Source organism: Gallus gallus, chromosome Z, assembly GCF_016699485.2.
Source record: "Gallus gallus isolate bGalGal1 chromosome Z, bGalGal1.mat.broiler.GRCg7b, whole genome shotgun sequence".
NCBI classification, from domain to species: domain Eukaryota; kingdom Metazoa; phylum Chordata; class Aves; order Galliformes; family Phasianidae; genus Gallus; species Gallus gallus.
The window spans coordinates 46,270,479-46,291,625 of record NC_052572.1 but is presented as its reverse complement, the minus strand read 5'-3'; the positions used below and the strand labels follow the sequence as shown (position 1 = coordinate 46,291,625).

Genomic DNA, 21,147 nt, shown 5'->3' with positions numbered 1-21,147 from the left:
CCCGCTTCCGCGCCGCGGGCCGCGCCGCCAGCACACCCCGCCGGGGGACGGGGCGGATGGCCCAGCCCCACCTCGGGGCCGCAGTGCCGGGCTCGCCCCGTCGGGGAGGCGGCAGCGGAGGGCCGCTCGGTCCCTCACGGTACGACCGAAAAGAAGCGCCCGACCGGCCACAATGCCCCAGCGTCCTCCGAGGGCAGCGGGGCAGGTCCCGGCCCCACGGTGAAGAGGGCGGAGCCGCCGCCCGGATTGGGGGCCGCCGGCACCGCCCGCCCCGCCGGGAGGAGGAGGCGGCAGGAGGAGGAGCGGCGGCGCGGACCGCAGCGAGCTGGCTTGGTTGCCCCTGAAGATGGCGGCGGCAGCCGCTCCTCCGGGCGCTGGCTGCTCGCCTGCGGGTGGCGGCTCCGTGCCCGTCCTCTTCTGCTTCTCCGTCTTCGCCCGGCCATCGACCGTGCCCCACGGCGCCGGCTACGAGCTGCTGATCCAGAAGTTCCTCAGCCTCTACGGGGACCAGATAGACATACACCGCAAGTTCGTGGTGCAGCTGTTCGCCGAGGAGTGGAGCCAATACATCGACCTGCCCAAGGGTTTCGTGGTCAGCGAGCGCTGCAAGGTGCGCCTGGTGCCGCTGCAGATCCAGGTGAGAGCCGCGCCCGCCCCGACGGCTGCCACAGGTGTGGGCGGGTGGCCCCGTCCTGCAACCGCCGCCCTCCCCGGCCGCGTGGAGCCTCCTCCGGGCCCGCTTCCAGCCGCTCGGGCACGGGTGACTGGTGTTGGGAGCCGCCGGCGGAGCGGGGATGGGGCGGCAAAGTCGGGACTTTGCGCCGAGCAGTGGCTGAAAGCGGGGCGAGCGCTGCCGCGGTGCTGCCGGAGCCGTCCGACAGCCGCAGCCCCCGGGGCACGGCGGGGCCGGGGAGCCGCTCCCCGACGGTAGCGTAGCGGGCATTGCTGGCGTTCTTCTCCGCGGAAAGTTTTGTGTTACTGAGCGGGGAGGCGGGCGCGCTGCGCCACGCGGGTTTGATAGCCCGGTTTTGTATTCCGTGAATGAGAACTTGTTTTACACAGTGAACGGCGGAGCTGTCGGTGGCTGAAATAGCAAATCAGAGCTCGATTTCGTGGTTTGCAGGTCCGTGGGATTTCCTGTATTCCTTCTCTCTGAAAAATCCCTTTATGGGTTCATAACTCACTAGTTCTGCAGCCACCAACCGGGAGAGCAGCCTGCCAGACAAATCCCGTACATGTGTTTCATACTGAGTATTTCATACTCTGTGCACTGGAGGTTCATGCCAGTCATGCTGTAATAGTCGCACGGGGAGCAACGTTTCTTTTTTCCTTTCTTCAACATTAAATAATCTGACCTTTTTAAAAATAACACAGTTTTAATTCAGAACTTCTGTCTTCGACAAACCCAAATTACTAATAAGTTGAAAAAACGATATCTTAAACAGTGAGCCATGGCTCGTTTTCTCCCTGCTTCCAGAAACGATCCTACTCACAGTGCTTGCAAACTGTGCTTAATCATAGTGTCTTGAGCTCGTAAACTTCCAAGGTGGCCTGCTCACATAGGCTGTGAGTCAAGGATGCATTTGAAGTCATTTTTCCTTTCTTTAACCCTGTGTATGGATATAAAAGCAAGAACCGAACTCATTTAAAAACTTATTTTGTCATTTATTATTTACTTTCTTCTTTGTTGTTCATTGTATTTAGCTTAAAACCTTTCTTCTTTGCATGTTGGAGATGGAATGGGCGCGTGCTCCAGCCAAAGAAACAGCCACAGATCATCTCCCCGACTTGCACAAAGAATTGGTACGGGCAGTGTTAAGTCAGCCAAGGATTTTGAAAGCAGAACATGTGTAATCTCAGGCTGTAACAGCAGTGCAGGGTCATAGTTCTGTTTCTTACTTCTGTGCAGAGATTGTCGCTTTGTGGAGACCTTCTTGCAGGTGTCCGTCTGTACTGAAGCTGTAAATGCAGCCTGAGCATTTATAGCTGTGTGTAGAAGGTCATTATAAAAATCTCAGTGTAAAAGGTCAGTATTGGGACACATAGGAATACATCATTGCCCGAGTGCAGCAGCTAGGTAGCTGTGACTGAATGCCGGGATCCAGGATGAATCACAGTGTAAACACATTGTCTAATTGATTTACTGTTTTCACTGATGCTGTTACAATTCTGTGACAGTAGCAACTGTTGATATGAGAAGGGTGTTAGTTCACTGTTGTTTTCTTGATGTGCTTCAGCAGCTGGGAATGAGATGGAGACATGAGCAGCGTCAGTCAGCTCGCCCTAAGCCCCCAGCAGCAGCCTGGAGACTGCTCTTTTGAGGGAGCACTCTGTCTGATACACAGAGCTGTGCTTTTTAAGGCCTTTATGTTCTGCATGATGCAGAAGATGGAGAGATGAGAAGGTTACACTGTCTTTCCTTACATTGTTCATACATTGCTGCTATTATTTGCCTCTTTTTTTTTTTCCCCCTGATGTTTTTTCAGCAGTAACATGCGACGTAGGTTTGTCAGACCTGCGTGTTACGCAGTTGGTCAAAGTACCATTTTTGAACACATCTTCTGAGAAGGACATTGTTTGATTACTGATGTGCTGTGACTTGCGCCGCTAGAAATGTATTTGTTTTAAAATTAAGATTCATAAATCCATATTTCTACACATTAATTTCATTATTTTTACACGAACGCTTATAAATAGATGTATGCACCTAGCTGTGAATGCAGGCATTTTTTTTTAAGCCCCGGGGTGGTTATGTCCTTATCCGGAATGATTATTTTTTTTTCTTGTGGAAAGATATCTTTGTGCAATATCTCAAGAAATACCACCAATGAATGATGCCTGACTGGCCTATTCCAATTTCCTGCCTCTGCAGATGAGGGAGAGAGTAATCTTGCTGAGAAATTACCATATGCTCTTCTCTGAGAGCCACTCTTGTGCATTTCACTTCAAGGCTTGATCACTATGGGGACATTTTTTACTGATGTTTTTTCTCCAGTCTCATTTGTGCCTCTGTACTGTGGTCATATAGGTATGTTTGTTCTGTTTAGTTGTACTGGCACAGAACATGCTCTTGAACTTCCAGTTTCCATCCAGTGTTGTAGAGAAGGTTACAATAAAGCCAGCTGTTCAGCTTGGTTACTTGTCCTGTAGCTTCTCAGTCGTATGCTTGCAATGTTGAGGGCCCTTTTCTTTCACCTCTGCCAGCTGGTAAGGAGGGTATTTGCTTAGAAATTGAGAAGCCAGTGAAAGAGAATTTACATGTTTTAAGGCATTTAATAGAGTGATATTTATGCCCAGGGTGGGGGAACCTTGCTGTAAAAGTTGTAACCTTTGGAGAAGAGGAGCAGTAAAGAGAAACCAGAGATACCAGAAGAGAAAACAGCAGTGCTCATTATGACCAGGTGATAGAGGAGTTCAGGCAGCATTCAGATATACTCCTGAGAGTTCACTGTTGCTGTCAGAACTTCAAGGTGACTTCCAGTCAGTAATTCTTGTGTTCAGTGTTTATAACCTTGTAAAAGGGTAAAATTATTATTGAAATAATCACGTAAAGCAACTCCACTTCAGGCTCTTTTGAAAGCTGTGTTGATGACTCGTATATCTTTCTTGCCTGGAAGGTCTGGTGGGAGAATGGTATTTCACTGTTGCTGAAACATAAGGTAAAGACATTTGGATAAAAGTAGTTTTATACTTTTTTCTTTTTTCTTTTCCTTTTTTTTTTTCTTTTTTTTGCACTATCTAATATTTAAATGCTTCTAAATGGGAAATAACACTAAATCTGAAGCCCGAGTCCATTTTCTCAGGGGCTGGATGAGCCTGGTCAGAGAACAGGTTGCAGTATGTGGGTCTGATGAGGGAAATTGTGTTTAGTTCCAATTTTCTTTTTAAAGGTGCAGCTTTAAATTTTGATACTGCTACGGTTGAATACAGTATTTCGAAATTGGAGGAGGGGGAAGGAGGAAGAGAGAAGGAGCACTTTGACTTAGGTGAAAAATAGTGAGATAAGATTCTTCCAATCCAACCTGTTCATGTATTCTTATTCCATGGCAAGCGCTTCGATCATGACAGATTCTGTTGAAGAATTTCATACTGCCTTAATTATATGAATGTGCTGATGTAGCTTAATCTGTACTTTTGGGAGCTGTATTGCATATAGAATGCTGCAGTTCAGCCTAACATAAAATGAATAAATGTCTTCCTAACATGAATACATACGACCAGTTTTTCCATTGAACTACATTAAAGTGAATTTCTTCAGTTTGTTTTCACTTCGAAAGATAAACAGCAAAGTAAAGCTGAACTTTTTCCTTTTAAAATAAGCGAGTTTCTTTTCGTTGTTGTCTTTTAAGGTAACTTTTGAAATGCTGTGGCTGCAGGGTCCTCCATTCTGCTGTAGTAGTGGGCAACCTTGACAAGAGAATTGCAAGTGTTGTCACATGGGACTCTGTGCTTCAGTTTTCATTCATTACATGCGCTAGGGGAAAATTGCGTTTTTCATGTGTAATGGTTCCCCTAAGTTCAATTAGGAAAAGTACAAAGAGCCAGTATATGTTAATATTTTTGTGAAGTTGATTCTGTAATTACAGTCCTTCATCATAGTCACACTTCATATGATTAAAAGTTATCTGCAGAGATGAAATAGATGAGTATGATATATATGAATATCTATCATCTATGTATGAATATCTGTTCTATTTATGAATAGATAAAAACACCTGGCCCTTTTCTGGATTTAAAGCTGTGTGTAACCTCTGGCAGCATACCTTTAAATCCTGGTCTGGATATGGTCCTAGAGATGACTTCTCTATCTGGGTAAAAGAACTGCATCAGGTTGACAGGGAACGTGTGGCTGCAGTGGAGCACTATCCCTGCTCACCAGCTTCCCAGCTTGCCTAATTTTTTCCATTCTCTTGTCTTTTCAAATCTCCAATTCTGAGGAAAACCAGTATGCACTGATTTTGAACTTCTGCCGTGTGTTGCATGGCTTATTGCAGACTCCAAGTTAATAAGTAAATATGAGACCTAATATAAGAATTATTTGTTAGAGTTTGTAGAAGTTTTTGTGTAGTAAACATAATCAACACAATATTAGTTTAATATCAGGAACATTTTAAAATGAAGTACAGAAATTGTTGCATTAAACCAACCTGATAATAAAAGAAAGTAGATGCAAGGCTTGAGCTCCTGCTACTTGTGATATTTGCTGTAAAAACATGGGATTCAATGGAAGTCTAAGAAGAATGCTGCCTGGAAAGGGACTTCTTTGTTTTCAGTGCTTCACTGTTAAATAGGACAAATAATGAATTGAGTGCGGTAAGGTCTATTCTGAGTCTTGTGTTTGCAAATATTAAGTCATACTTCAGACAAATGCTATTCTTACCGTAGATTACAAGCTGGGAGAAGCTGTAGGCATCTGAGAAAAAAACAAATAGGGATTTTTGTGAAAACTTGGATAAGCAAAGTATAACATGGTGCAGTTGAAAACGGGGGAAAAAGTAAGTATTGCACTGAAGTAGAAACAATCAGATCCAAAAATAAAAGATGAGGGAGAGCTCAAGTAATGATTTTGAGGTTAAATGGGATGTCTGGAGTCTTAAATATCGTCAATTGTGGAAAGAGCAAATAGCATACTGGAAAATAGTTCAGTGGAGCCTGCAGGGCTTGTGAATTGACCAGTCTTCTCTGAAGCCTTCCTAGTGCTGAGTAGCAGTATGATAAAGAAGTAGTATTGTTAAGGCAGCGTTGGCTGACTGAAGTGAGGTATAGTAGTAGTGGTTGTGCATAGCTGTATGTATGAGAGAAGAGGGTAATACTCTTGCTTTTCAGATCCACTGTGGACAGAACTTTAAATAATGCTCTTAAGTCGTAACAAAGGAGTTCTAGGTGAGGAAAATATTGCAAAGTAAAAATAGCAGAGCTGTGGGATAGAACGTATAGGAGCTCTGTAAATTATGTGCCACTGTTTTTTAAAATGCATCAAACAGAGTAGGTATTTATGAAGAATATTTTGCTGTACTTGATCCTTCTGTAAGGTAGACTCATCAACTTTTTGTTGGCTTTTCTTGTTGGCTCACGTTTGTTCCTCTGCTGAGGGCAGTGGTGCTTCACTGTGTAGAATTGCAGAAGAATTAGGAGGGTTGTCTAGTGGCCACTTTACCTAACACATGTGCAAAGCCAGATTGGCTTTTGTTTTGCCTCACTGCCTGCTGAAAACCTCAAATAATGGAGATCCCACCATCTGTAGTAATATGTTTATGTGCTGCCTTGCCCTCCTTGTATTAGGGGCATTTGATGCTTTGAGATCAGTTGGCACACAACCTGTGAGGTGTGGGAATTTACTTTTTACTTTTCTAACGTGGAAATAATTTTCACAGCAGTTTAAACAAGCCATTTCATGTGAGTGAGCAAGGCTTCCTTTATAGTTTTGTAGTCTTTGAGATCAAATTGATTTGTTTAACAAACATAGGATGAATTGGTGAAAGATTTGGGAGTAATATTTAAGGATTCCTGATTCTCTGGTCTTCTGAAATACATTGTTTTACTGGTTTTGTAATTTTATTTTAGCTTAAAATGTCTGAATCTCAATTTGCAGAAAATGAAGTATATAAAATAATGGGTACTTGCCAGGAGCACTCATTCAATTTGATTTACGTCTTCTGGAAATCTCCTGAATGGATGTAATTTCTCTTGGGTTGTCTTGTAATTAAGAATAGTGTGTAGTTGCTTTTTTAAAAAAAATGTAGTCTTTGGCTGGAGCCTTATCTCTTGCTTCTGCAGGCAATGCAAGTAATTTCATTCAAATAAAAAGCACTCTTTCAAACTGTGCGAAAATCCAGTCTTTAACTCCGTGATTTCTTTAATATATATATATTTTTTAATCTCACTTCTGTTGGACTCTGTTGCCTGCTTAAGGGAAAATCTAGAATATTATTTTTATCATTAATATTTATTCAGTGCACTTTCTGGCAGTTATACTGTCAACCTTCTCTGCTTTCATTTTAGCCTTTGGTCTTTCATCAACTTTGTGCTAGAAGATCTCATAGACAAAAGAAATTGACTATGTGATGCAACTGTGTGTGTGTGTGTGCTGTTTAAAGCATGTATAAAGTGGAAGTCTTTTTTTTTATCTTTAATTTATCCTGACTTCATGTCAGCTCTAAGAGCTGGAGAGATGAAAATGGATTCTAGGAATGTACTCCTGTTGGTAGCTTTTTTTTTTTTCCCAATACTTTAAGTAATGTGTTCTTCCATCCCTTTTCAGAACTTAGAATTTTTCATGTACATTTAGACTGAATTGTTTCTCATGTAATAAAATCCTGATTACCTATTTGTAGCTATACTATACTACTCAATATTACTTACATTATTTTTAGAAGTATATTAAAATCAGACTGGAACAACTTTTCTCCTTCTGTTTTGGCTCAAAGTGTCATAGAATCCTAGAACGATTTGTGTTGGAAAGGACCCCAGGGATCATGAAGTTCCAACCCCCCTGCAGGTTTCCCAACCTCTAGATCAAGTACTAGATCAGATTGCCCAGGGCCCCATCCAGCCTGTCTGCAAAGATCTCCAGTGATGGGGCATCTACAGCCTCTGTGGGCAACTCGTTCCAGCAGTTGCCCTTTAGTAAAAAAAAAACAAAAAACAAACAAACAAAAATGTTCCCCTTAACATGTAATTTGTATCTCCCCTCCATTAGTTTAGAATCATACAATCACAGAATTGCTCAGGATCATCAAGTCCAACCACAACCTAACCATGCTATCCTAACTCTAACAACCCACTGCTAAATCATGTCTCTGAGCACCACATCCAGATGGTTTTTAAACACATTCAGGGATGGTGACTCAGCCACCTCCCTGGGGAGCCTATTCCAGTGCTTAACAACCCTTTCTATAAAGAAGTGTTTCCTGATATCCAACCTAAACCTCCCCTGATGCAACTTGAGGCCATTTTCCCTTGTCCTCTCACCAGTGAGAAGAGACCAGCCCTGCTCTCACTGCAGTCACCTTTCTAGAAGAGAGCAATAAGGTATTCTCTCAGCTTCGTCTTCCCCAGACCATTCCCCCTTGTCCTATCACTATATACCCTTATGAAAAGTTGATTTTCCTTCTGTTTATAAACTCGCTTTAAGTACTGGAATGCTGCAATGAGGTCTCCCCTCAGCTTTCTCTCTTCCAGGCTGCACAAGCCCAGTTCCTTCAGCCTGTCTTCAGAGGGGAGGTGCTCCAGCCATTGGATCATTCTTGTGGTCTACCTCTGAACCCTCTCAGAAAGAATCACAGAATCATAGAATGGCTTGGTTTGGAAGGGACTTCAAGGATCTTTAAGATCCAACCCCCCTGCTGCAGACAGGGCTGCCAACCTCCATATTTAATGCTAGACCAGGCTGCCCAGGGCCCCATCCAACCTGGCCTTGAACACCTCCAGGGACGGGGCATCCACAACCTCTCTGGGCAGCCTGTTCCAGCACCTCACCACTCTCTGTAAAGAACATCCCCCTGATATCCAACCTAAATCTTCCCTCTTTCAACTTAAAACCATTTCCCCTTGTCCTGCTATTATCTACCTTTCCAAAGAGTTGGCTCCCCTCCTGTTTACAGACTACTCCTAGGTACTGGAAGGCTGCAATGAGGTGGCCCCACAGCCTTCTCTTCCCCAGGCTGAACAAGCCCAGGTCCCTCAGCCTGTCTTTGTGAGGGAGCTGCTGCAGCCCTCTGATCATCTTTGTGGTCCTCCTCTGGATCCTCTGCCACAGCTTCCTGTCTTTCCTGTATTGGGGGCCCCAGACCTGGATGCAAGTACTCCAGATGGGGCCTCACACGGGTTGACTAGAGAGGGACGGTCACCTCCCTGTCCCTGCTGGTTACCCCTCTTCTGATGGAGACCAAGATACCATTTGCTTTCTGAGCTGCAGGAGCACGCTGCTGGCTCATGTTAAGTTTTTTTGTCCACCAGGACCCCCAGGTCCTTCTCTGCAGAGCTGCTCTCAAGGACTATTCCTTCCAGTCTGTATATATGCCTGGGATTCCTCTGGCCCAAGTGCAGAACCTTGCTTTTTGCTATGTTGAACCTCATTAGATTCACCCAGGCCCACTTTTTGAGTCTGTTGAGGTCCCTCTGAATGGCAAAGCTGAAAGCTCCACATCCTTCATGTTTTTGAGACCCCAGACTTGGACACAGTACTCCACAGACACACTGGAACCTTATGAGGGCAGGGTAGAGTGGGATAATCACCTCTGTCACCCTGCTGGCCATTCCTCTTCTGATGGAACCCAGGATTCCATTGGCCTTCTGGGATGTGAGTGCTTGTGAAGTGCTCATGGTAAGTTTTTTATCAGCTGGGACCCCTAAATCCTTCTCAGCAGGGCAACTCTCAAGGAGCTCTTCTCCCAGTTTAGTTGCATATCTGAGAGTACCTCAACCCAGGTGCAAAACCTTGCACTTTGCTTTGTTGAACCTCATTAGTTTCACAAGGGCCTACCTTTCAAGTTTATCTAAAGGTCCCTCTGGATGGCATCCCTTCCTTCTATTGTGTCAACTGCACCACTCAGCTTGGTATCATCAGCAGACTTGCTGAGGGTGCACTCAATCTCATCATCTATCTCATTGATCAAGATGTTAAAGAGTACTGGTCCCATGACAGGGGACTAGACCAACCACTAGACCAGCCCGCTCTAGTGGTTAGTGACTGCAGGGCAGTGCCAGTGGCAGGGGGGTTGAAACTAGATTCTCATTATGGTCCTTTTCATCCCAGGCTGTTCTATGATTCTATGACACTGCTTGTTACCAGCCTCCACCTGGACGTACGTAGAGCCATTGAAAACAACCCTCTAGCAGCAACCTTCCAACCAATTCCATATCTCTCCAATTTAGAGATAAATATGTGATGAGAAACCATGTCAAAGGCCTAGCAAAAGTCCAAGTAGATGACACCAGTTGCCTTCCCTTTGCCCACTAATCCAACTCCATCATAGAAAGCTACCAGATTGTTCAGACTTGGCCTTCCTTTGGTGAAGCCATGCTGGCTTTCTCAAATCACCCACTCATCCCTCATTGCCTTAAGATGTCATCCAGGAGTATGTATTATTGCATGATCTTCCCAGGCACAGAGGTGAGGCTCACCAGCCTGTAGTTCCATGGAACCTCCTTCCTCCCTTTCTTGTAAATGGGAATGACGTTTCCCTTTATCCAGTCCCTGGGGACTTTGCCTGACAGCCACGACTTTTCAAATATGATGGAGAACAGTTCAGCAACCACATCAGCCAGATCCTTTAGGACCTTGGGATGCATGTCATCTGGCCATGTGGACTTGTACACAGTCAGTCTCATGAGTCAGTCTCAGGCTTGCTCCACCCTTACAGTGGAGGTGGGTTTACTCCCTCAATTCTCAACTAGAGGTTCAGGTTCAGGGATGTGGGAATCCTGGCTGTCAGTGAAGACTGTGGCAAAAAACTTAATGAACACCTCAGCCTTCTCCATATCTGTTGTAGCCAATTCTCCTTTCTCATTTACCAGAGGAGGTATGCTGTCTCACTCTTCGGGCCTATGTACCTTTGGAATCTTTTCTTCTTGTTTTTAACATCCCTCACCAAGTTCCGTTCCCTCACCAAGTTCCGTTCCATCTGTGCCATAGCTTTCCTAATCTCATCTGTGCAAGCCCAGACAGCATTCCTGTATTCTTCCCAGGAAGACACATCCTTGTTTCTGCTGTCTGTACTTGCCCTTGCCTCAGTTTGACCTTCCCTGGCTGTTTACTTATTCTGCGGGACGGAGAGCTCTTGTGCTCTCAGTAAGGCATCCTTAAAGAGTAGCTAGCTTTGTTCCACTCTTCTGTCACTAAGGACTTCCTCTCAGGAGATCTTGTCCAACAATTCCTTAAACAACCTCAAGCTCGTTCTTCTGAAGTTCAGGGTCCTGCCTCCACTCTTTGCCAGGCCCATGTTCCTTGAGGTCATGAGCTCAACCAGGGCATGGTCACTGCAGCCCAGACTGCTTCCAGTCTTAATAGCTTTAACTATCTCCTTCGCATTGGTGAGCACCAGGTCCAGCAAAGCTTCACCTCTGATTGGTTGGTCCAGTAGTTGAACCAGAAAATTATAGTCAGTGTACTCCAGGAGTCTCCTGGATTGCTTACAGCTTGCTGTGTTATCTTGCTGGCAGATATCTGAGTGGTTGAAATCACCCGTCAGGAAGTGAAACTTCTTGTAGCTGAAGCAGGAAGACCTCATCAACAGAATCCTCCTGATCAGGTGGCCTGTAGTGGACCTTGACCACCAGCTTACCTTTGATTTCATCCCTAATTTTAATCCACAGGCTATCAACCTGTTCCTGACTGCTTCTCAGTGTGAGCTCCTCACAATCTCTCCATTCCTTAACACAGAGGGCAACTCCCCTGCCCCTCCTACGTGTTATCAAAGAAAAATCATAGGATCATAGGTTTGGGTTGGAACATCTTCAAAATTATCTAGCTCCAACCCTCCTGCTATAGGCAGGGACACCTCCCACTTATCTGAATTTTATATGAAGTAGCATTAATTTTACCTCTGAAAAGCAGAGAGCCGAGACTTAGGATACTTAAATCAAGGCAGAGAGGCTGTGCAAGAACAGAGAGCTAGGCCTGGTGATAACTGAGCCAGCAGGAGAAGGAGATTTTGCAAGTATGGAGACAAAGACCCATGCTGCTCAGACAGGGCTTGAAGATCCTGCAGATCAGGTCTACTATCTGACTGCACTCCTGAGGCTGTTACAGGCTGCCCACCGGGCTGACCATTCTCAATACCAGCCTCTCTGCCCTGCCCATTCCCCAGTGCTCTGGGCAAGGTCAGTCATTAGTGGAAATCTTTTTCTGGGAGAGTAGGGGAAATCTGATGACCTTGCAGGTTGTCACCTCTATTGCAGAATAGCTGAGGTGAGCAGGGACCTCCTGAGGTCGTCTGATCCCATTCCTTACTTCAAACAAGGCTTTTGAGCATTTCTGAAGATGGTGACTACCACCTGTCTGGCAACTTTGCAGTGAAAGACTGCTTCTCGATATTAAAAGGGAACCTCCCATGTTTCAGTCTGTGCCTGTTGTCTTTTGTTCTGTTACTGGGCATCACTAAGAAGAGCCTAGCTCAGTCCTCTTTGCACCTTCCCTTCAGGTATTTCTTATGAGATACCCCTAAAATACTTCCAGGCTCAGCAGCCCCAGCTTTCTCAGCTGGGGGCTTCTTTGTGACTCTATGTTTGAATTTTTTTCCAGGGATAGGGACAGCAGTGATAAATGAATCACTTGTAATACTGTGGCTTTTTCTATAACTCATTTGCCTTACAGCTTCAAACTGCTGTGAATCTTCTGATGCCCCTAACAGCTGGTGTGTGCCCCATCTGGTAGCTGAGCCCTTGTTTTGTCAGCTTGTGGGGTGAAGTCCTAGTATTGCTGGTGGGGTGGCCTCTTGTAGACAGCAAAGAGTTCTGGGAGGCTCAGGACCTTTTCTGTCTCCAGGACCCTCCATGTGTGCAATAATTGCCCTGGCCAGCAGTGGAGAGATCTTCCACAGTCTCCTCTGGTTCCTCTTGGGGGAACTTCTGGATCTCCAGGCACAGGAACAGGGATGTGTGGGGTGCAGCTGGGCCCCCCATGGAGGTCAGCAGTTGAGGTTCTGGGGATCTTTCCTGTGTTGGATCCCTTGGAGCTGCTGGAGAGTTCTAGTTATGGGCAGGAGTTTCCACTGGGGAGGCAGCAGGGACTGGGCCTGCTGTCATGTCCTCTGGCATCATGGGAGTCATCCCTACTGCACTGCTGCACAGCTGTGGCAAAGAACTGTTGCACAAAGTCATCTGTTTGTCCTCTCAGACAGGTATACAGCAGCACAGTCAGAACTTCCTCATCCAGGCTACAGAAGCACAGGCTGGAGGTGATGAGGCATTGCACTGCAGAGGCTGAACACATCCCAGCTCCCAAGATCTGCTCCAGCTTGTGGTGCAGCCAGGGCAGCAGGAGCTGGAGGATAGCTGGATGCTGGCTGAAGAGATATGCCCATGTGTGTGGGGTTGGAGGTCACCCATGGAAGCCCTGGACCTGCAGCCTGTGATCGAGAGCCCAGGTGTCTAGGAGCTCTTCCTGCCTGGTGGATGATGACTGATATCCTTCAGTCATCATATCCAGTCATATCCTGATGACTTCAGATGCTGTAACAATGAGCTCCCCAGAGTCTCTGTCCTCACTAAGTGCAGAATGGAGCTTACCCTTCTTTTGCAGAGGGAGCGCTTGGGCTTTGTCTTAGCCCACTGCTGGATGCATTGAAAGAAGAACTGATGAAGGCATGGCATCATATAGCTGCTGTTGCCACAGATGTCCAAACATACAAGGCAGTGATTCTTTAGTACTGTGGCCATAATGTCCACCTGGAGTGGTTGGCTGGGGAGAGTGGGCAGGGACCAGCCACTGCCTCTCACTGATGTTGCTGCAGCTGGTGCTACACTGGAAAAGGCAGAGGCCACGTCGTTTCCTGACCTGGAGAGGGGTGAGAGTCCCTCAAGGAGGAAACCCTGCCAGCTGCTCATGGAGAGTGCCACACATAGCTTCCCTCTGCTGCTGTGAGTGCTATGACTCCTGAGTGCCCGAGCTGCCAGGACACAACACCAGCACCAAGGCAACTAATGCTCCTGACTCCAGACCTTGCTCATCTGGACTGTGAACAGGAGCTGGCTGGGCAGCATTCTGCCTGGATATGAGCGGTGAGGGCCATGGATCTTGGGAGCAGTGATGCAGTATGACTGGAGCACTTGCTCTGTGAGTGGGATGTGTTTGATGAGGACGATATGGTGCCAGTGGGGAAGGGACTGTGGGGAGTGGGTCGGGCTCTTCACAACAGTGCCAGGTGGGAGTAGCAGAGGTGGTGGCATCAACTGTGACTGGAGAGGTTTACAGCTGGAGGAAAGGAAAGATGAAAAAGCATCACAGTGAGTTGTTCAGCAAGGTGGTGCTGTCCCTGAGTGTGGAGGTTTTCAAGACCTTTTAGGACCAACCCAAAACACAAATGTGACAAACTTAAGGGGTGAATGCATAGTGAAGTCCGGGAAGATAAAGCATTGCCAGTGTGAAAGGTAACAGAGTTTTCCAAATGTGCAAGGACTTACAGAAGTTGTGATGTCAGAAACCTTACTATGCTTAGATTTTCCCCTGATTCCTACTTTGTACCTGATGCCTGAAAGATCAGGTGTGGCTCTGGCAACTGATGCGTGTGTCTTTATGTAGGATCCAGTAGCAGCTCTTGGTGCGAAAGCCGGCAGCTGCCTGCCATCTTGCTCCTCGCTTTGTGTGACTGGCTTCCTTCCCCTTGCTAGATCACCAGGGTCCTGGCCCTCTGCTCTCTCTATGCTTCATTTATTAGAGCTGAGCACCATGGGGCCTGGCCTGTGGCTCTTGTCCTAATTCAGATGCCTTGCGAGTGCAGGATCCAGGCCATGTGGCAGCCAAAGGTAGGTACAGAGGCTTTGCATGAGTAGAGCATCCAGCTCCATGGGGTTCTTTCTCCTCAGGACATGGAGGTGCTGCAGGACCATACATTCCTTCTCCACGCACTGGGGTCAGGTCCCATGGCTCACTGAAAAGGTGACCTGCAAGGCCTTCATGCCCCTGCTGTGACAAGAGGTGCTGCCTGGGCAGTAGGCAAGGCTCCATGGTGTTCTAGGGCACCTGAATCAGGGCCTGCAAGAGCACACATCCCCTCTCTGTGGCGTTTAGACCAAGATGCAAGGCCTTGCACTGTCTGAGGAACGGATAATACAGCCCTTGAAACAGAGGCCAGACACTTCGGCTCAAGTTGAGGGGAAGGAAACCCTCAAAGGCCAGGGCTGGACGAATGGGGCTTGAGTCAGGGCTTAGTAGCACTGCAGGAGCAAAGGGCCAAGTGCCATGATGCTTGAGTCAGGGAAAGGAGGGTTTGCAAAGTCATTGCATGAGGAGTGATGGTGATAGAAAGAAAATTCGCCTTCTAGACCAAATGTGCAGGCACAGTGGCACTCTGATATGGGGAAAGAGGCTCTGCAAGAGCAGAGGACCAAGTCACACAGTGCTTGGGGTGATGGGAAAGCTCCACTAAGGCCAGTCAGCTACTCTCAGCAGTGCTTGAGTCAATGCACAGAAGCTTCACAAGAGCAGGAGGCCTGCTCAGGGAAAATGGTTCTTGCAAGGCCATAATGCTTCAGTTATGGCAACAAGAGCTACATCAAGAGTGGGTGGACGCTTTGTGGTGCTCCAAGGCTGATTGATGCTCTAGGACACCTTGGAGATGCCGTGAAAGAAGCTTTCCAGACTTCTTGTTCTGCTGCTTCCTCAAAATGCTTTCACTAGCATTAAAAACATTATTTTCTTTTTCAGATGACTACTTTAGGCAACCTGACACCATCAAGCACTGTGTTTTTTTGTTGTGATATGCAAGAGAGATTCCGTCCTGCCATCAAATACTTTGGTGATATCATCAGTGTAGGTCAACGTCTGGTATGTTGGTTGTTTTCCATTGTAGTAAGTTTTGATGACATATTTAAATCGCTGTGTAAAGCTAGTTTACAGATGATTCAATTTCAAATAATAACTGTTTCTTTGCTTTTGTCATTTTTTAATAATTTCTTTTTGTCCCTTTCCTATTGATCCCCTTACAGCTCCAAGGTGCGCGGCTCTTAGGAATTCCAGTCATTGTAACTGAACAGTATCCCAAAGGCCTTGGCAGCACTGTACAAGAAATTGATTTAACAGGAGCTAAACTTGTACTTCCCAAAACAAAATTTTCAATGGTTTTGCCAGAAGTTGAAGCAGCATTAGCAGAGATTCCTGGAGTCCGCAGTGTTGTCCTGTTTGGAGTAGAAGTATGTGCCTTGCCGTTCTTGTACTGTTCTATTCCATTATCTGTTGGCCTGTGATAGTTGTAGCATTGCTTTCTGTAATTAAAAAAGGTCCATTTATTTTGCTTAGACCTTAGAATTCCTATATCTTCTATTAAATGAATTATCCTTGTGCTTTATGACATTATCTCATAAAATTTGAAAACAGATGTTTTTAAGCTTAACTTAGTTGGCATTTTAAAAACCACATTTTAAAACCCAGTTCCCCAGTAATGTAATGCATAGAAAAATACTTATTTGAACCGTTATTAATTATTTAATTTAATTTGGCACCGTACTATACAGGTAGTATATTGCATGATGTAGTAGTGATTTATTTGTGACTTTTTTTTTGGCCTTTGTTTCCTCTCTTATAGACTCATGTCTGCATCCAGCAAACAGCATTGGAATTAATTGGCAGAGGTCTGGAAGTTCATATTGTAGCTGATGCCACCTCATCAAGAAGTATGATGGACAGAATGTTTGCTCTTGAGGTAATGTTTCTTAATTAAGGATTTTCACCCCTTGGGCTTGTATGTTAATTTCTGTATTTGTTATTTGCTGACAAGGAATTTTTCAGGACAATTGGTTGTAATCAGATGTAGACTTAAGAAGAGGAAGATGCTGTGATTCTCAGAACAGTTCCACAGTAGAGAAGGATTTTTTTTTATTTTTCCACTCTAAATTTTGGTGTAATATGTAGAACCCATTTTGGGATATTGGGATTAGAAAACTGATTGCTTCATGCAGTATGGGTTTCTCTGTATAACCATTTGCATTTCTTGACATTTTGTTAAGGAGTGTTATCTTTACAGCAGAATAAAAGTACTGCAGAGCTTTTGTTTTTGTTGTTCCATACAGTATTTGTTCTGCCGTTGAAAATCCTTGAAATGCAGTGGATTATGATACATGTTTCAGTTCAAAAATCATTCTTGTCTGTCCCTCCCTCTGTTCTTCTTCATCAGTGCAAATTAAAGCTTAATCTCAAGACTGTGATTATAGTAAAGGCTTTCTGTCCCCCTTCATGAGGCTTAGTCAAAGATTTAGTAGTTTAACATATATGTTGAGAAAGTGGAGATAAATGTAACAAGATAGTTTAAAAGCAAGTACAACTATGTGGTAGTAAATCTGTGCAAATGGTACTTCCATGGTGTGCTTTAACTTCCCTACAGGCATCATTGCTGAAGGTCAAAAACTGATATGTACATTAACCATTGCAGGTTTTGCCCTTATGTTTATTTGGAAATTAAAGCTAGCAATAACTATTATTTTATACTCTTCTTCATAGAGTTGAAGAAGAGTTGTGATTTCTCCTGTTTCTCTTGAATTAAGTGTAATTTAACTTGAATTAAGTGGAAGCTTAAATGTCATCTGTCAAATACTTCATAATGACACAAAGAGTGTAAGAGTGACTGAAATCATGGAGTTCCTAAGTGAATGTCACATTGTGATGATAGCAGTAGTAGATGAAACAAACAAAACTGACATTGGAATCTGTTTGCCATGTTTTATGTGTCTTTGTACATTTTATCACTTGCACTGTGTTTGCAAGCATAGAAATTGGTTCGGTGCAAGAGAGACTGAATTACTCAGCAGTTAGCTTTTCTTTTCTTTCCAGTCAAAAATGCATTGATCATCTCAAAAGCAAAACTGCAAAACTTGCAAAAACTGTAATTCAAGAAAACTGATGAGTATTAAAGAAATTTTAAGTATGTTCTTTCAAAATTTTCTCACAAAGAAAAATGTTTTGTGTTGGACCGTGAAGCAGTCAGCACTGTAGTATAATTTGGGGAATCCTTCTCCCTGTCTGTCCCTGCCAGCTCTGTGTTCTCTTTGTACTGTAGAACTGGGGGCTGTGGGCTAGAATAAACAAAATCTGGGCACGTTATGGAGCAGGAGACCAGGAGAAGGAGGCACAGACAGGGAGAATGTCAGTGATCCTGACCGACCATGGCTTTGTGCTTCTTCAGAAAGTGGTAAAATACCAAAGCATTGAATAATCCTGTGTTAGTCTTAATGTACAGCTGACAGTGGCTAGTGGAAGTCTTTTAATTAGTGAGTCTTAAGTTGTCTTTTCATGAGAACTTGCTAAAATAATTCATCCCAGCTGGTCAAGGTTGTGGCTGTTCTTGATCTCTGCCCTGTCTGCTGCTAAAGCCTTGTGTCACTATTTGGTCTTGGATTAAGACAGCTGAGTCTGTTCCTGCTGAATTTCTTTATTCTTCCTCATCTGTATTAATTTATTGTTTTGGTGTAGATGAGTATACGCTTGTTTCTTTTTTCTGGAAGGCAGTGATCTAAGAAAGCATTTCCTTTCCTTGAAGATCAGCCACACTTTAGTGGTCCCCTAAATTAGTCGTTTTTCTCATAAATTACTTTAGAACTAAAATGCAATGATCTATGTCTTCTCCAGAAAGTTTGAAGCACCTCTTTCATAATTACAGTAGAAACTGGACTGAAGGCATTTTTTACCTTTTACCCTCCCTTGGTTAATTCAGGACCTTGTAGGTGCATTAGATTTGATGGAGCATAGAGCTGGGCAGAGTATGATTGAGGGAAAGATGGATCCAGTAGGAGTTTCACTGCCAGAGCATATGTTCTATTGCTGGGAGACTTAAGGCGGGTGGGTAGGTGGGCAGCCTTTACTTAAGGATGACTGTGCTATACAGGCAACAAGCACAGGCTTAGAAGTGTAAAAACTTTGCAGTATGTCGTATGGCTTGGACTGTACAAAGAATTACTCTGTTTAGTACACATAAAAGATCTAGCAGACCTCTTTCAGTTTTGCTGAAAACTGAAAAAGCTTTGCTTTTATTCTGTAGTCTTTCAGAATTAACTTGGGAGTTACTAAGCTGCAATAAGACATCGATTAAAACCAACTACTATTATAATAGTATGATGTAGATGTTCTGCTGAAAAGCTTTTCTCTCTGTCTGTGGGGGTTATTAGTGTGAGTGTGCGGTGTAGCCCAAAGACCAGAATACTAGCATGAAACAAGTCCAGAAAGAAAAATGGTTACAATTATATTACTTGCTTAATTCTTTTTGCTTGGATTTAGGTATTTTCCCCCTTCCCAATTCTTTTCTCCTAAGCCTTTCAAGTCTGTATAAGAGTTAAGGAAGCTATCTGCTCAAGTGCACAAGGGGGGAAGGGATGTTAATAGAAGAGAGAGCTGGTCTTCTACATTTTAAATCTTGGGGAAAAAAATCCAGTCCAACTTGGAAGCTTTATCTGTAACCCAGTACAGCGTTTTTCCCAAATCTAACAATGGTCAATTTCCATTCCAGTGTTATAAATGGCATTGTTAGGAAGTGCTGGAATTCAGCTAGTGATACCTTTGTTAGTAGTAGATAGTTTTAAAAATAACATCCATCTTTTCCACGCAGTGTATACTCCTTCGTGCTTCCAAGATCTTATGTTTTTTTTCCTCTGCTCTTTTGTGTTTCAGCGTCTTGCTCGTACTGGAATCATAGTTACCACTAGTGAAGCTATTTTGCTGCAACTGGTAGCTGATAAAGAGCACCCAAAATTCAAAGAAATCCAAAATCTCATTAAGGCAAGTGCCCCTGAGTCAGGCCTCCTTTCCAAAGTTTAAAGAGCATGTGGAGAAAGTAAATGTCCTTGTCATCTTTAAGGATTGTGGAAAGCTCAAGCGCACACATACACCTTTTTTCACACACAGTTTGGCAGAAGTGTAAAATTAAAAATTGAAATACTTGTGCTTGCCTTAGCAAAAATTGTCTGGTTATATTTCTGGGTGCCGCTATGTTCTGTTCAGTCACAGCTGTCAGAGGCTTAGGGTACCATTGGACCCTTTGTTGTTAGACTTCAGTACTTAATTTAAGAAAATAAAAATTAAGAGAGGTGCCTGTTGTCCTATACACTGATTGTAACAGCTCAAAAGAAAGTGCATACTTCTGTGAAACTTCTTGATTGTGCACTTTGTTGAAATATTCTGTGATACTGTTTTACCTTTGTATTGGTAGAAGATAAATACATGTTGGATAAATGTGTTGTGATATGTTTTAATGTTCTATGTAAATGAAATATTTTAATAGGACATAAGTTGGAAAGGACTAAGATGCCTGGAATACATGTGTGTATTTGTTCTTTAGGATAAAATATAAATGCTTACTTAGTAAACAAGATACATAGATCAAACAACTTCTGATATTTGATTGCTTTAGTTTGCTGAAGCTTGCACAATAATTTGTGATTGCCCTGCAATTGAATGCTCAGCCCTGCACCATTTACACATGTAGAAGCCTGCTGTTTAATGAGATCTTTACAAACAACTGACATAAAATCATTAAGATTACAATAAATTTAAGTATTCTGGCAGTGCTAAGGATTTAAAGAACAAAAGCTTCTCAAGCTTTGAGTGCTGAATCTACTATTATATTTAGAGAGCTCTTGTTGTTGTTGTTTCTGTTTTTTGTTCTACCCTATTTTGGTTAGATTTAATAATTCCATCTGATCCATTTGACAAAGCAAGCTTTGAAGCAGACCTCAGCTTTTCTAAGTTTGTGTTTATTTTTGCAGTCTACAGCTGAGTGGAGATTGAATGGAATTTGGTCTGAAAGCATACTTCAGCGAAATAGTGTCTGTAACTTATTGATATAAAATATATTTTCTATCTCAAACCATTTAACACGATTGTTCATAAAGGCACTTCTTTCGTGCTCCAGTGGTTTAGACAATATTATAAAAAGTTTACATTGTGACTGAGATATTTATTTTTTTAAAAGAAAAAGGGGATCTCATACTGAGCACTGATCTTTTTGGTAGAAAACTAATTACAGTACATGTATGGCTTTAAGTTGCATATTTTCCCCACAAGATGGCTCTAAAAGAATTGTCTGAGAGTTATAACATTTATATGTTCAAAACAAATAAAACATTAACATTTGCTGTCTCTCTTTTGCTTGTGATATTTATTGAAGAGCAAATCCCAAAAGGTTTGTTTGCCATAGACCTTGTTATATTTTGTGCAGCTGTGGAATTTCTATAGATGTCATGGGAATTTTGTGTAAAGATCAAGGATGGATAATGTCTAATAATGCTTGCCTTCTGTGTCTTGTTACAGTGTTATTTAGTGCTCCAAAACTTGAGGAATGAATGTTATACTTCAAGTTGGAGGCAGGGAGGGGAGTTAAGTTGAAGAACCATTGTCCTACATCACTGACCTACTTTTTACTTTCTTTTCTGGTATATTAATCATGTTGCCTAGCAGAATGAAGTCCGCTTATATAAATCAGCAGCTGTGCACAAAAATACTAT

General features: G+C 43.7%; 1 protein-coding gene across 1 annotated transcript; it reads left to right on the top strand.

Moving 5' to 3' along the window:
* Positions 1 to 276: 276 nt before the first annotated feature.
* Positions 277 to 20,782, top strand: ISOC1 (isochorismatase domain containing 1). Its single transcript, XM_413969.8, has 5 exons — positions 277 to 637; positions 15,368 to 15,487; positions 15,649 to 15,852; positions 16,245 to 16,361; positions 19,316 to 20,782. The coding sequence occupies exons 1-5, from the start codon at positions 347 to 349 to the stop codon at positions 19,460 to 19,462; spliced, it is 879 nt and encodes a 292-aa protein (XP_413969.3). The 5' UTR covers positions 277 to 346; the 3' UTR covers positions 19,463 to 20,782.
* Positions 20,783 to 21,147: the final 365 nt, after the last annotated feature.

What these genes read in the sequence shown, in the direction of transcription:
- ISOC1 (XM_413969.8), top strand. Translation starts at nt 347, where the DNA reads ATGGCGGCGGCAGCCGCTCCTCCGGGCGCTGGCTGCTCGCCTGCGGGT. An exon ending in TGGTGCCGCTGCAGATCCAG is followed by an intron (nt 638 to 15,367) that starts GTGAGAGCCGCG and finishes TTTCTTTTTCAG; the next exon opens with ATGACTACTTTAGGCAACCT. An exon ending in TTGTCCTGTTTGGAGTAGAA is followed by an intron (nt 15,853 to 16,244) that starts GTATGTGCCTTG and finishes CCTCTCTTATAG; the next exon opens with ACTCATGTCTGCATCCAGCA.